We start from the raw sequence: 14,813 nt of genomic DNA on the forward strand, positions 1-14,813 counted from the left end.
CAGGCAGTTTTCTGTGAAAAAGCTCTTAATACCCACTGTAGGCTCCATACTCAGTACCAAACAGCATAAAGACAAAGCTGACAATTAGCTGAAGATAAGCTAAAGATACAAATATTGTTCTCAGACATTGACTAAGGAGACTATCTAGAGCTAAAAGGACATTCCCCCAGGTGGCCAGAAACAAGACTTCAAATGAATGAAATGAATGCTCATGTTGCTTCGTAACTGCTGGATGTGCAAATACTATACACCACTGTCGACAAGTTCATAACCCAAACAAAGTTACCAAAAAAATGTGGTATAAGTTTAACTAAGTGTGTACCATACTGACAAAAGCTTATTTGCTATTAATACAATATTTCCCTAACCCTATCCATATAAATGTTATGATAACTATAAGTAAGATATTGTAGTAAATTTTTGCTATTGGATGTAAAAGAAACAGAAGAAGAAAGTAAATGCATGAAAAATAAACCAGGGTTTTGCAGATTCGTCCAATATTAACATTCTTGTCTGGCAATAGATTAAAAATACTTTGTAGTGGCCAAAAAAAGATTAGTTTTTAAGCTATGAACTCATAACAGTAATTCTCTCTAAAAATGAATGTGATAATGACTTATTAATGCTAAAATAACATATGTAAGACTTGACAACTCGTGCTAATGAACTCTAAACTTCAGGGGAACCTGAGGGGCTCACCCTGACCCAGGTGAAAGAAAGTGATGAGTTGCAAAGTAGTACATAATCAAAAATACCAAAAAGAGTTGGCCACTCTCTAATCAGTCGCACATCCGTCAGAGCTAGCCATATCAGCATGGGTGGCTTTAGAAGAGAGCCTCGTGAGTGAAGAAAACACCATATGGCAGAATTTCCCCCTCATAAGCTGAAGCAGACATTTATAATAGAGGAAGAAGTGTTGACAGCGTGATCATACTGTTCCTGTTTGTCTAATTCCCCTCGTCTGTGCACACACACACACACACACACACACACACACACACAGTGAGAGCGCCGATGTGGTAAGATCCCAAACCTCCCCAAGCGAGATATTTGATTCTGATCTGAAGACGACAGGGAGTGATGAATAAAAACTGCTTGATAATGGGATCATTGAATCATGAAAAACGATTCTAAGCGAGTTATCTTTTGGGGAGGCCAAATGAATGCAGACGCTCATTATGTATGACCATCCGATGGTGCTTTAGCCTTCAAGCAGAACAAGAGTATACAATGGAGTTGCACCTGACAATATAGGGAAAGAATAACAACCAAACAAAGAAAAAGTGATGTACTGAATTTTTAAGACCTGTAACTTACTGGAGCATGATGGCTTAGTGGTGATGTTGGCTGGTGACTGAGATTATAGTGATTATGATGCTAGATGATGATGATTGAAGGGTCTGTGTGAAGTTCACTAGGTTTGACTTCCTAAGCTGGAACCAAATACACATATTTATGCAGGCTGTTATCATGAATCATTATATAGCTACGGAAAGTAATGCACTGTAATTCGTATGTATTCCACATATTTATTGCTGTATGCACCACAGTAACTCCTGCTGTATAAAACCCATCAGGGCCGCATAGGGAGTAGGTCAGGGTGGATGGATCGGGGTTTTCTTTCTTTTTGTGATTACCAATTTTCAGTTCGATTAAACACAAAACATACAATTTGCAACATGAACATATCCCCCCCCCCCTTCATCATCACCACCACCCAGACAGAAATCAAGAAAAGATGACACAGTAACCACACTACTCAAATCCATACAACAAAATAATAACAAAATAGACAAACTGTAAACCAAATGAACATATGTATAAATAACAACACCATAAACCCATCATATACTGCACCTCTCTCCCCAGCACAAAGCTTCTTAGAAGCCCTCCAGAAAGCTCAAGTACCATCCCCATTTTCTAGTTTAGACATCTGATCTGGAATTTGTATGACATATTTTCAAACGCCACCACCCTAACCATCTTACAAACCAAAACACAGGGCTTTCAAGCGCGGGACAGCAGTTCGTGTCCCGGGCAAAACACAACTCTAACCCATCTGCCCTTGGCTTTCCATTAACTGCTCAGTCGTGGGACGCAGTGGGGGAAGCCATCGAGATAACTTTTCTTATACCTAACCCTATATAACCCTAACTATAACTAATCCTATGTAACCCTAATCCTATCTATGCCTAACCCTAACTATACCGAACCCTATGTAACCCTTCGCCACTGACAATGCAAACTACTATTAAAGAGGTAACTAATGAGTGTACATGCATTTATTTGATGGCCATAGCAAAATACATGCCAGCCATAGGTAGTATCAGAAATTGGTTTTGATATGACATTTTTAAGGATTGTAATTTTAAGATGGCTATTGTGCATATGTGGGAAGGAAATAAGCAAAAGAATGCTTTCTGTTGCTGAAATTGAAATATTGCTTTTAAAGCACATTTTCTAATTTCAGTCACACATGCCTAGTGCAAGACAGAATGAAGGAAAGCTTTTTGATGTCTTCTTTATGCCATGAAGTGCCTGTATTTGTTCACTTATTTATAATGTTTAATCATCTCACTTTTCTGCTTTCGGCCGCTCCCCCTGTTTTTTTTCTTTGTGTTATCACTGACCCGTTTGGGAAGCCTATATCCACTGTTCAATAGCACTCAGTGAAAGGTCCGTGATTGAATTGAAAAGGCTTCCTTGAAAGAGTTTTCTGATGCCTCTATTTTAAAAGAAAATCTCGACTACATGTTTCTGTCCTGGTTTGAAAACAAAATGTGCTGCAGATCAGACTGCTGTTAATGCTTTGCTGGTCTTTTGGCTTGTTTTGTGATGCTGAACAGACAGCTCCCGTAAATTGCACATTACATGTGTCTTTTACTGCAATATTCTTTCTTTCTGTCTCTTAAGTGGTTGTTATTGCAATAAAGCAGTTACTAAAGTGTTGATGATGAGAGGGGCAATCGTCTGTCTCTCCCTCTCTCTGCCCAATAAAACAACTTTATTTTGCAAACTTTACAACGGCTTTTCCCAAACGTTATAGCCAGGGGCGTTTCTAGGACTTGAGGTGGTTCGGGGCTTAGCCCGGACCCATTTAAATGAACTGAATGCAATGCAAAACAGCAATTGGCTTGCCCAGCTTGTTACTAGCCAGTGTATGTTCATTTTAGCAGGTCACTTTGTAGACGATAGTTAGATGGCAACAACATCTGGCCTAATCATGACTGGCCTGGCAACCCAAAAGCCAAGGTTTTGTTTCCAGATCTGTGTGGCGACTTGTGATGCGGGGGGGGTCTCGGGGTCCTCCCCCAGAAAATTTTGAACATTAAACATTTAATTTCCTGCATTCCGGTGAATTTTTATGCCCCTATTTATACCTTTTTCTGAATCAATTTATGCTGGAAATATCTTTATGTAAAGGGAAACATAGGGGACGATTCAAAATATAAAAACATAATGGAATATTTTGCAATAAGGCTCTTAGGCATTCTGTATTGCTTTCAACTATTTATTCTCCTTTGGATCGACTTTTCTAATTATATCTGAGTCAGCACACATGTAGCCTAGGCATAATTTACTCCTCCCTCCTCTTTTGCGTCTTTTGTTGGGGAAGAAACCTCCTTAAATGTGCACATGACAATTATTCACCTCAATGATACATTCATTAATTTTAATGAATTAATAAACCCCTGGACTGTAATATTTCAGATGTGTTTGAGCAAGATTTCTGCTCATGTTCAAAACTTTGTGCACATTCAAAATATAACTAATCCTATCTGTGTTCTCTGTAATTTGGAGGAGTCGTGGAAGAGTAATTAAACTTATGTTTTCCTTTTCTTTCACCTTAAACTCAAAACATATTCACTCCCTTATGGAGTTAGATTCCCCTTTACACCTTGTATTATGTAACAACCAGAAACACCAGCACATTAGATTCATCCCCAAAACATTTAGGCTAAGCACTGTAATGCAAGGTTAATACTGTAGAGCTGAGTCCTTAGTTGCAATTTCCAAGTTGAACCACTTGTCACACCACTTTAACTTGAATGTAATGGTAGAGCGCTTCTTGGCTTCAGCTTGAAAAGTTGCGCTGAGAGAGAGAGAGAGAGAGGGGAGGGATCGCTTTGTGAAAGGCACGGAGAAATAAGCATCCGGTATGAATGGCCAGGCGATCAGGCACATATCTACGACTTTCGGGCGCCCGGTGTGTTATACAGTAGCAACACCCTGCTACACCCTGGCCGGAGCTAAGTTCGGCTGGCATCCAGGCTACCGGTTTTATATTTGTCAGTCAACTTTTCAAAATACATTCGGGGCTACACTTAAAACATTTGGGGCTGAAGCCCCGGCAAAATCGGCTGACGCTACCCCTGGTTATAGCAGAAATACATCTGCAATGATAACCACTTGTATAAAATTCCCTTTTCTTATATTTTGCAATATTGTATTACAGTAACACTAATCTGTCATTTTGCCAGCTAAAGGGTTTGTGTGGCCACATACTGAATATATTACATATACTCATTAGAACCTTGTCTGAGGAAACCCCCCCACACACACACACACACCCTCCCCCTTAAAAATGAGATAGGGCATCTCAAGGGGTTTATCCTCACAGAAAACAAATTTAAATTATTAAAAACATGTTTCACTGTTTTACAATGAATGCGTTGTTAGCCTGTTAGCTTCTGTTGTGGTTTGTGGTGCTGAACGGACAGTTCCTGTAAAGTGTTCTGTGTTTCTATCAATTAGTTTGCAATATAATATGGCCACTATAGCTAGCCATAGGTACTGAAATCTTGAACGTCCAGTTTCTCTAATCTCTCTCTTTCTCTCTATAAGTCTCTTTTCTATCTTCTTCACTTGTTGCTGAATAAAATAACTATGATGCCAAGCACCTGCTTTTCCCAGTTGTTAAATCACAAATAAATTTCCCATGCTGCAGCGGTCAATCTGCAAGAAGAAATCAGTTTCTGTGACCATTTGTATAAATCCTCCCATATTTTGCAGTCTTACTGTACTAATACTCTCCAGTACACGTTACATGAACCTAAACATGCAATCTTGGTGGCGCTTTTCTTTCATTTTTCCTGCAAAAATGTTTGCGGTTGCCCCACTTTAAATATAGACTCTTTCTGACTCATTAGAGCCTAAAAAACTGCCACAGATCCTGACCTGAAATAAATATATTAAACCTATGGCCCAGATGTAAACACACACAAACCCAGTTCTTCTCCCTTTACATCTTCCTCTCTCTTCTATCACACACACACACACACACACACACACACACACACACACACACACACACACACACACACACACACACACACACACACACACACACACACACACCTGCATGCACTCCTTCAAGCAATTCTTTCCATCTCATGCCACTCTCATTAATCACCAGAGGCCATGCAGCCTCCCATTTAATGTAGTGGAAACGCTGCCCCCTCTGGTCTATCAGGGGCTCGTTTTCAAAACAGCAGTGAACACTGTTACCACCCGAGCTAACAATCAGAGGGGTCAAGTAACAAAGTACAAATACTTTGTTACCTTACTTAAGTAGAAATTGTGGGTATCTATACTTTACTGGAGTAATTATTTTACAGCAGACTTTTTACTTCTACTCCTTAGATTTTCACGCAATTATCTGTACTTTCTACTCCTTACATTTTAAAAATAGCCTTGTTACTCCTATTTCAGTTCAGCTTGTTTTCATTCTGGCTTGTCATCGTTAAAAAAAAAAAAAAAAAAAACTATCCAGATAAATCACGCCATCCGGATAGAGTGAATTTGATTGTGGTTGGATGAGAAGTATAAACATACAGTATACCATTCCGACACCCTATTGGTTTGTACACGATCCATCGCACCTGCACATGACACAAATCACGTCACACTCCAGCAAGGAAATAGCAGATGTATGTAGCCTAGTACTAGTACGAAGATGTCTGTGGCAGAGACTTGAGAGAACTCGAACGAAATGTCCCAACCAAGCACCAGCGAGGAGGTTGGTAGCCAGGAAGACCTGCCAACCCTTCTACATCCCTGGCCATACCCTGGAAGAATTTTTCGAAATGGTCGGATGCAAAAAAAAACTCCTTTCGAATGCGCTGCAAGCTCTGCGCACCCAAGTACCACGAACTAATTGTTTCCAAAACTCGACATCTAATATGAAAAAGCATATTGATATAATTTTTTTTCCCCTTACATTACTTTTACACTTTAAGTAGTTTTGAAACCAGTACTTTTACACTTTTACTTGAGTAAAAAGCTTTAGTTTATACTTCAACTTCTACAGAAGTCTTTTGAAACCCTAGTATATATACTTCTACCTGAGTAATGAATGTGAATACTTTTGACACCTTTGCTAACAATGATCCCAGACCGGGGTCAAAGAAGGAGAAGAGATGCTAAGAGTTAGTCCCTTTGCTAGCTGGGAAACGGCCAACATTTTCTGTAATTACACCTGCTCTTTGGGTCCTACCCTGGTTTCAGATTCTGGCCCCTGGTGGGCGTAGCCATGGGAAATGTCTGCTCCAGACATCGGGATTATGTAACAAGGAAGAGGTTTGCCAAAGTTTAATGGCTGGTGACATTAGCAAGAAGCAAGATAACAGAAGACAGTTAAGAAGTAGTGGTTTTCATTATTTTCCATATTCCCTATTGAGTTAATATTGTGGTGTTATTTCTCTATGAATCTGGGTTCGTTTTATACCGTACAAATGTGATCAGAAATCATTAAATAAATTGGTGATACAGTACTGAGGACAAAACAGATACCTATTTGTAAAAAAGATTATTTTAATATTACATAATGTGTGGCTGGGGATGAGGCAAATGTTTTATGCTGCTACATTACACTTGATCTCTCTTTCTTTATACACTCACATTCTCTAACACACACACACACAACCACAGAGGTCAAATGCAGTCTAACCTCGGCAGTCTGCGGACCAGCCGACCCAAACAGATCAATGCTGGCAGGATCTTTGGGGAGTTACTTCCTTAAAGGGTTCCAGTCAGCGATGTCGCTTATGAAATGACAAGATCACTTAATATCTCTTCTCCACCTGGCCTCGACTTGAATCTGTATGGCACCAGCATCCTGACCGTGATGGAGCTGTCTCCCTCCTCCGCAGTGCATTTTCTGTCTCCGGGTCCACAGCCAATAGTCTTTAGCTGAGAGCAGTATCAGTGAGGCCCAGCATGTCGATTGTATTGAACTGGCTTGGCATGTCACAGGCAGTAAAGACCTCCTGATTGACTCCTGCTTGGATAGCATGTCTAACTGCATACATTAGTAATGCTGAAGATTCGATAGATGGATGGCCCGGACGGATTGATGCAGGCAGGCAGCACATTTACCTCAATGCAGGGAACCGGAGATGGAATGAACTTGCAGTGCAGTGACAAGGATCACAAAATGTATTCTACTGCTATCTAAGCTACTTATGAATTAGATTTAGATTTATAATGCATTATTTTGAGAGGAACATACAGCAGAACCCTTCATCAGCTCACCAAAAAATCGTTAAAATAATTTAAAGTACTGCAATTTTTAAGCTTGCTGCCATAGTTAGGCAGCTGGGTCAGTATGCTGTGTGCCACCCCAAGGCTTAATTGGCTACTTAAGCATATCACTTTTCCAATATGTACTGGTGTAAATATAAGAGTGCCACTATACAGTTAAAGCTTTTGTATAGACTCAACTCCCCTTCGTGAAGTCATTTGTTCATGTATGTTGCATTTATACAAACGTTAATCAGTCCCTCCAGGATTGCAACAATTCACGCAAATTCAACCAATCGCCGTGAATTCGGTGCGACTCGCAGTTTGACCAATCACCACAACTTTACCGAAAATTTGACTAATAACCAGAGTTTCCCGCAACTTCAACCAATCACAGCAGTCCCACGTGCCAGACTTTGCGTCACTATGTGACTCTGGGAGCCACTGACCAAGCAGGAGTGAGAATGTGTTGACGTAACTTACGTATGTCGCCAAATTCATTTCCTTGTTTCTGATATGAAGACGAGATGTGCGTTACTCGAACATCTCACATTTACCAACAAAATGTACAGCGAAAGAAAACCTGTATACATTTTAACATCAATGTACACTGTAACAATTTTTCACTCTAAAGTCGCTGAAAGCTGCTGCTGTTTCAATCATGTCGGCTCTCTACCACATCTGCACAGCCGTGCTTATCTTTGACTTCAAGTAAATGTTTTCTGTCATCAGTTCCAGCTGATACAAGCAGCATTACCAAACCAAATGATAAAGATGTTCTCGTATGATTGCTAAATACTCAAGGGGTCTTTCAACCAGCGTTTTCATCTGTATAAAGGTTGTGTATTCTGTTCTGAGGAGTGTAACTGTGCCCAGACAGACGTTCTGCCTTGCATCAATTTCGCTTGTGTTTATTCGCCCCTAACAGCCAATGACCAACTGCACTTTAGTCTTAAGATGCTCTGACTGTGTCTGTGTGTTGACTGTTCAGCTCAGCCTCTGACTGAAACTCCAATTCTTTCTGTTATCTCCCCCCCATTTTCTCTCCTTTTTATCTAGTCTGTACATTTATGAAGCAGATGAATCATCCCAGTGCAAGTTCTGCAGCATTATATATATTCTTAGATATGTTCAACATATGTAGATCCTAAATAGGCCTATAATGTCTCTGCATGCAGTAGCTGTGTAAATGTTTTTTTTTTCAAGCCAACAGATTGAACCATACGTTGACATTTAAGAGAGGAGTAATACAGAGAAGGTGCCATGATTCTTCTCTCAGCCTCCACTTCTCTCTAACTGCCCACTTTCTAGTTGAAGGAGAAGGATGCAATTAGGGGAAGGTTGGGGGCCGAGGTCCATTCCAGGAGAGCTTGGTGTTGATATCTCACTCCTTCCACTTCCCACAAGCACTGCAGGCCAGAGGACATGGGGGGAGGGGGAGAAAAAAGGTAGAGGAGGTAATTAGCAGGTAACACGTTAGCAGACAGGCTGATCTGTTTTAAGCCAATGCAGACTTGTGTGTTTGGGGGGGATCAGGTGGGAGAAATATATTGAACAGTCAATTTCATTCTGTGTGTGTTTCGCAATTATCCATTCCACCGACAACAAATCGCCTGCACACACGCATGCACACACGCACGCACGCACAGACACGCTCACCTCAAGTCCTTTTAAACAGCCACTGCTGTGTTTCTATTTCATTTTCATCTCATTTTCATCACACATAATTAAGCCGAAGTGTTCTCTGAACCACCCTCTCCTCCCCCCCGACACCTCCCCCCACCCCACTGCCCGCCCCTTGTAACCCCCGGTGTGTTGTCGCTCCTTTACAGCACACACTGAATGCAGACACAAGCTTAAAAAAAAAAAAGCGTTTATTAACAGAATGTTTGACCCAATTGGCTTGCGTATGAAAACACCTGGGCGTTCGATTGAAATTTAATTGCTTCACTTAGCTAACCCACTTAAGGACCATGTTGAGTTTAGTCTGCTCAATTTGTTGGGATCAGCAGCTTTGTGCGTCAGGGATGTTGTAGGCTTGGATTATGGATAATTACTATCAATTAGTGGCTGATACTTTTGGCTTTGAAGCCGCAACGAGCAAAATGGAGCAATGTCGGGGAATGAACTTGGCTGAATGGAATTATGTAGATAATGGCTGAAGTGATAGAAAGGAAAGGGGCATTTGTTTTTGAGAAACAGGGGACTGTGTTGCTCTGTTTTTGTTTGTTGTTGCTGGCATCACCAGTGGGAAGGCGCAATATGTCGTCTGCACCCACGGTGTCAATCAGAAAGCCATTACTGCAGAGGTCAGAGACACACTGCTCCAGGTAAGCTACGTCTCAACGGGCTGCTCTGCTCGCATTTCCACCAGGATAAAGAAAAATAATAAATTTGCGCCCAACAATATCTTCTCTCGGCCGCATTTCAAGGAGAACTTTAAACTTGTGTCAGATATGAGAATGTTTGCTGCTTTCTCTCAGACAAAATGGAATCAAAACTTTTTTTTTTTTTTTACCTCTCTCTTTTTTTTTTTTGCCAGTCTAGCAATTTAAGCTCATAGCCTCATGGGTAATTTTGTGAAAACATATCAGGACCTTTAGCTCACAGGCGGTGGCTGGCACACTCAATAATGCCTCGAGCAATATCACTTTGAGAGCACCACACAAAAACAAAGATGCCTTAGCTCCATGAATATTTATTAATAGCAGATACCGGAGTTTAAAAATGACAGACTAATAGGTGGATGGAGAGGAGAGATATGAAGAGAATGATACAAAGACTGATGGAAAGTCAGCAGAAGACAACCCACAGAGCTTTCAAAGTGAAGCGGGCCCAGCAGGAAATGAAGACGCGGCACTGTACGCACGGGGAAGCCTGGAGGAAATTTGCTATTAAAATGCTGTTAAATACACGTTGTCTTGGCAGTCAGGGAGTCTCCCCTGGTATCTACATTAAGGAGCCACTGCTGATTGGCAGCACAACAGCACTGGTGGGTATGAGACCCAAAGGGCCTCACTTGCGGTCTCCATCATTATGCCGACGGCGCCATCATTTCTGGACACTGATTAAAATGTTAGCGATGTTAAAAGAAGCTGAAGGTTAAATCACAAAGGGCTCCATGCAAAGTCATTTCACTCCACATCCTCTACCCACTCCTCTCTCTCACACACACATACACACACACACACACACACACACACACACACACACACACACACACACACACACACACACACGCAAAGACTAACAAGGCAGACTTTTATAACAGAGAAGGAAAGAAAGTGCATTTAACAGGGCTGTGTAAGACTGGATTCTGATCTTGATTTTAGCCACTAATGGATGCTGACTCAACTCAAACCACTTTTTCTGAATCAATCCCACCACATATCAGTGTCAACTGGATATTACTATGATAGCTGCTGAAGATTTAATCCAGTGTTTCGAAAGGATGTCACATTCGAGCTTCACAAAGTGGACTCCATCAGAGGCTCCAATGAAAAAGAGTTTCTGCTCTTATTTCTTTGAAAACACTATAGTAGTATTTTTTTTTACATGGGAGGCTCATTACCTAGATGAGGCAATATAAATCTGACAGAGCAATGCCATCACATGAACAAACAAACATCAGTAATTATAGAGTGTCCAGACAAATGTAGATTCAAATAAATTGAATCTGAATCCTTCAGAATCCCTATCGGATCCACATAGGGTCAGTTTTCAACATTTGTACCCAAAATAAAGAATACATCTCATATATTGAGGTATGTTATCAGCTTCTGTTGGCCCAGAAGGCAGAAGCACTACAGTTGAGTGTCAGCCGTATTACTGTTCTCATCCTGTTTTTACAACCTGGAAGTGACCTGAGCAGCATGAGCTATGAAATGACGATTCAAAATGATGGAATAACAGGTGTAGCCTACTTACTTTTGCACACCTTATGTTACATGAGCTACCTACGCCAAACACTGCATGCCCTGCAAGTATAAGATATGCATGAAATGTCCGACAATCTCTGGGAGATTGTGACTACTGAAATAGATGTAAAAAGCACAAAGTGCACTTGTGATCATTGAGTGGTGTTAAGAGTGCTGTCTCTTTTTTCATTTAATCAAGCTCTAAACTGGATCTAAAACGTAACCAGGTGTCGGACCCCAAACTGATTCAGCACACAGCCCTTGATTTGGGGTGAATAGCAGATACGTTGAGGGTGAAGGAGTAGTGAGTGGTTTAAGACTTTTCCTCCATTATGATATGTCTGCGAGGATTAAGCTAAGCTGTGGTGAAGCAGAATGGACAGGGTGACAGAGGCCAGCTATCACCGGAGTTTCTAACTAAGACGTTAGCGAACATAACTGTGGGGCTATCTGTGTCATCTCCTCCCTCTCTGCCTTAGGAACCACTGGAAACATCCCTTTCACCTGGCTTCTTTTCTTTCTGTTTTTATGATTATAGCTAAATGATAGGGCACTTTCAAAAGAGGGAGACAGGCCTCAATAGTGCCATTTTGTCCGCCTCTCAGCATTTTATCCTAAAATACACAAACGCAGCTACAGTTCCATAATTTGAGGATGAGTCATGCGTGTTGGAAGTCAGATTTCCAATTTATTTAAAGTTGCAGCCAGTGTTGGCATTGGCACTGTATCGTGACTCATGATTCGCTTTGGAAACAATAATGTCATTAAATATGTTTTGGGATTGTGTCGTGTCACATTTCAGCATTAGATGTCAAGCAGTGAGTGATACCAGCTCAGTTCTTTACTAAGTAATAAGCAGTAGGACACCAGTACAAAAGGAAATTAGACAGGGGGTGGGTAAAATATGTGAAACAGTATGTGAAAGGAAACAAAACTTAGATGTAACTTAATCACAATTACAAAGGTAGATCATATAAGATCTAAAATTCTTGCTTTTCTTTGAAAAAGGAACATTTAATCTGTTTATGTGCTAAGAAAATGATCCTACGTCTAATGTTAAATAAACCATTCAAAAACCCAATGTATTGTCACAAAGCTCAATCACAACCTTTGCGTAGAATATTTTTACAACACTCACTCATGTTGCTCTCTATTGCAAAGTTCTTCAAAAAGAGGTCGAACCATTCCCCATTTTCCTCCTCAGAGTACTTTATGCTGCACGAGGATCATAAATTAATTTAACAGATAGATATCCCCTCAATGCTCATCTAGCCACAGCAGAAAATGAATTTGCTGAGTTTATTGCTAAATGAAGGTTCTGGTGAGCAGGATGTGAGTGAGGATTTAGTGCACCTTAAGGGAGTCCCTCTTTCCAAACTGGAAATATGCTTCTAAGATCTCATCTCATATTAATTTGTCACAGCGAACGTAGCCGTGCTGTTGCTCCACGCCGCCCTCTGGCTAACTCTGAGCTTTTTATCGCCTCGCAGAGCTGCAAGCCTCGGTACCTCCATTCTCCCAGTGCTTGTTCCACAATTTAGCTTGGCTTGTTTTCCTCACCCTCCCCTCACACCTCTTTGTCCCTCTCTCTCTCTCCCTCCTGATCTTTCCTCACTCATCCACTGTGACCTCACTGCAATTATGCATCCTCCAGTGGGACAATTAAAACTCAGCTATAACTTCCCAAGTGGAGGGGGGGGGAGAATAGAGGAAAAAAAATAATGATGCCAGATTTCTTCATGCAACTGCCTGCCTCCTTTTGAACAAGCTCCTCTTGGAAGTTGAAGAAGCAACTGTTTTAGCCGTTGTGACTGTATTCCAATGCCACCGCTCGTCAAGGACAGGAAGAAAAGCTGTCTGTTGTTCATTCAGCGCCAGCAAATCCACTCATCCCCTCCTTCTCTCTATTTGACAGGTGCAAGTGCAACCTTCACGCCAACAGCTGTGTATATGACAAAGAGAAGTTGAGCTGCGAGTGTGAACACAACACAACTGGCCCTGACTGCGGCCGCTGTAAGAAGAATTACCAGGGCCGAGCATGGAGCGCTGGCTCCTACCTGCCCATCCCAAAGGGCACAGCCAATATCTGTGAGTAAACACACACACACACACACACACATACACACACACACCCTACATACATATTGAGTAATTAAAAGGACACAGCAGGTATTAGTATAGGTCTTACAAGCACTGGGCAAAATAATGGAGCTTTCCAACAAAGGCAGAAGAGTTCCGTTGGAACGTTAAGTTCCAATTAGCACCATCATGTGTCATCTTGAGAGTTCTGACAATCACCGTGTTAATAGTGAGACATTGAGTTGTGAGGTTTCAAAGCAATGTGAAGCAACCAACGACGTTTCAGCGAGAGATGACACGTTGAGAAACAAAGACCAACTTTTCTGTATTCGATTGATCAAGTCCTGTGGATACAAATGTAGTAAAGGGAAGTTAAGCCAAATAATGTATAGTGTGAACAGGCTGTTCTTCTCGGGTTCTGTAGCCCTGTGTTGTAATTTAGCCGAATAAAACAGGGATGTTTTGAGATGACAATCTTCTCAAGAGTAGCTGAAATTGGACCAACAATTTGCAAACTTATGTCAAAATTATGCTAAATCTGGGCAAACTGCATTAGCAAAGGGAGCAGTCAAGGCAGTAAGTTAATCATTGATAGTGAAAGCACACACTTACAACAACAGCACAGTCACTTCAGTACTGATATCAAAACTATACAGAGAAAGACAGAAAGACAAAGTCTTTCAAAGTTGGACTTGGACTCCATATTAGCAACTTAATATGCACAAAAACTGCTAATTTATTTAATAATTAGTTTTGAATGTAGAGTAGGTGCAGTAAGCTTATTGCATCTGCCTGCAGATGCCTTGTGTCTGAGTCATCGTTACCATCTTCCTATCCTTTACATAAACAGCCACGACACCAAGTCAGTGCTTTGACTAAAAAGACCATGCACGCTGTCTCCTCCATCTGTACAAACTGAGCATGCAGGGTCAGGGTTTCAGTTCCCTTTAACTTTTAATAACAAGCTTTTCTTTGTATCTGTATTGAAAGGAAAGTGACTCGCAGAACTAATGAAATGAGCACTGCTTTGTTTAAACAATTTAAACTATTCTACTGACTCGATCTTCTGTATTGCAATGCTGAGAGTTTGTGGTGGGACTAACTCAAATTTTGATTATTAGATTACATTTCTGATTTGATATCAATTAGGTGAGGGAAATTTCAGTTCCAATACCAAATTAGCTTGGATATAAAAGAGATTCTGAAAGAGAACTGTAAATTGTACAAGCGAAAAAAAAAAACTCATATTTTTTTATTATGCACTAGGTTAATGTTTACATTAAGAATTGAGCCCCA

At 40.9% G+C, this 14,813-nt stretch overlaps 1 protein-coding gene across 10 annotated transcripts in view; it reads left to right on the forward strand.

The window, feature by feature from the left end:
• ntng1a (netrin g1a) overlaps window positions 1–14,813 on the forward strand; it is a 114,395-nt gene that overhangs the window by 68,042 nt on the left and 31,540 nt on the right. For all 10 annotated transcript variants that reach the window (XM_039790334.1, XM_039790335.1, XM_039790333.1 and 7 more), the window contains exon 4: window positions 13,354–13,526. In XM_039790334.1, coding sequence (XP_039646268.1) covers window positions 13,354–13,526 — 173 coding nt within the window. The remainder of the gene's footprint in view (window positions 1–13,353; window positions 13,527–14,813) is intronic.

Source organism: Perca fluviatilis, chromosome 22, assembly GCF_010015445.1.
Source record: "Perca fluviatilis chromosome 22, GENO_Pfluv_1.0, whole genome shotgun sequence".
Taxonomy (NCBI): domain Eukaryota; kingdom Metazoa; phylum Chordata; class Actinopteri; order Perciformes; family Percidae; genus Perca; species Perca fluviatilis.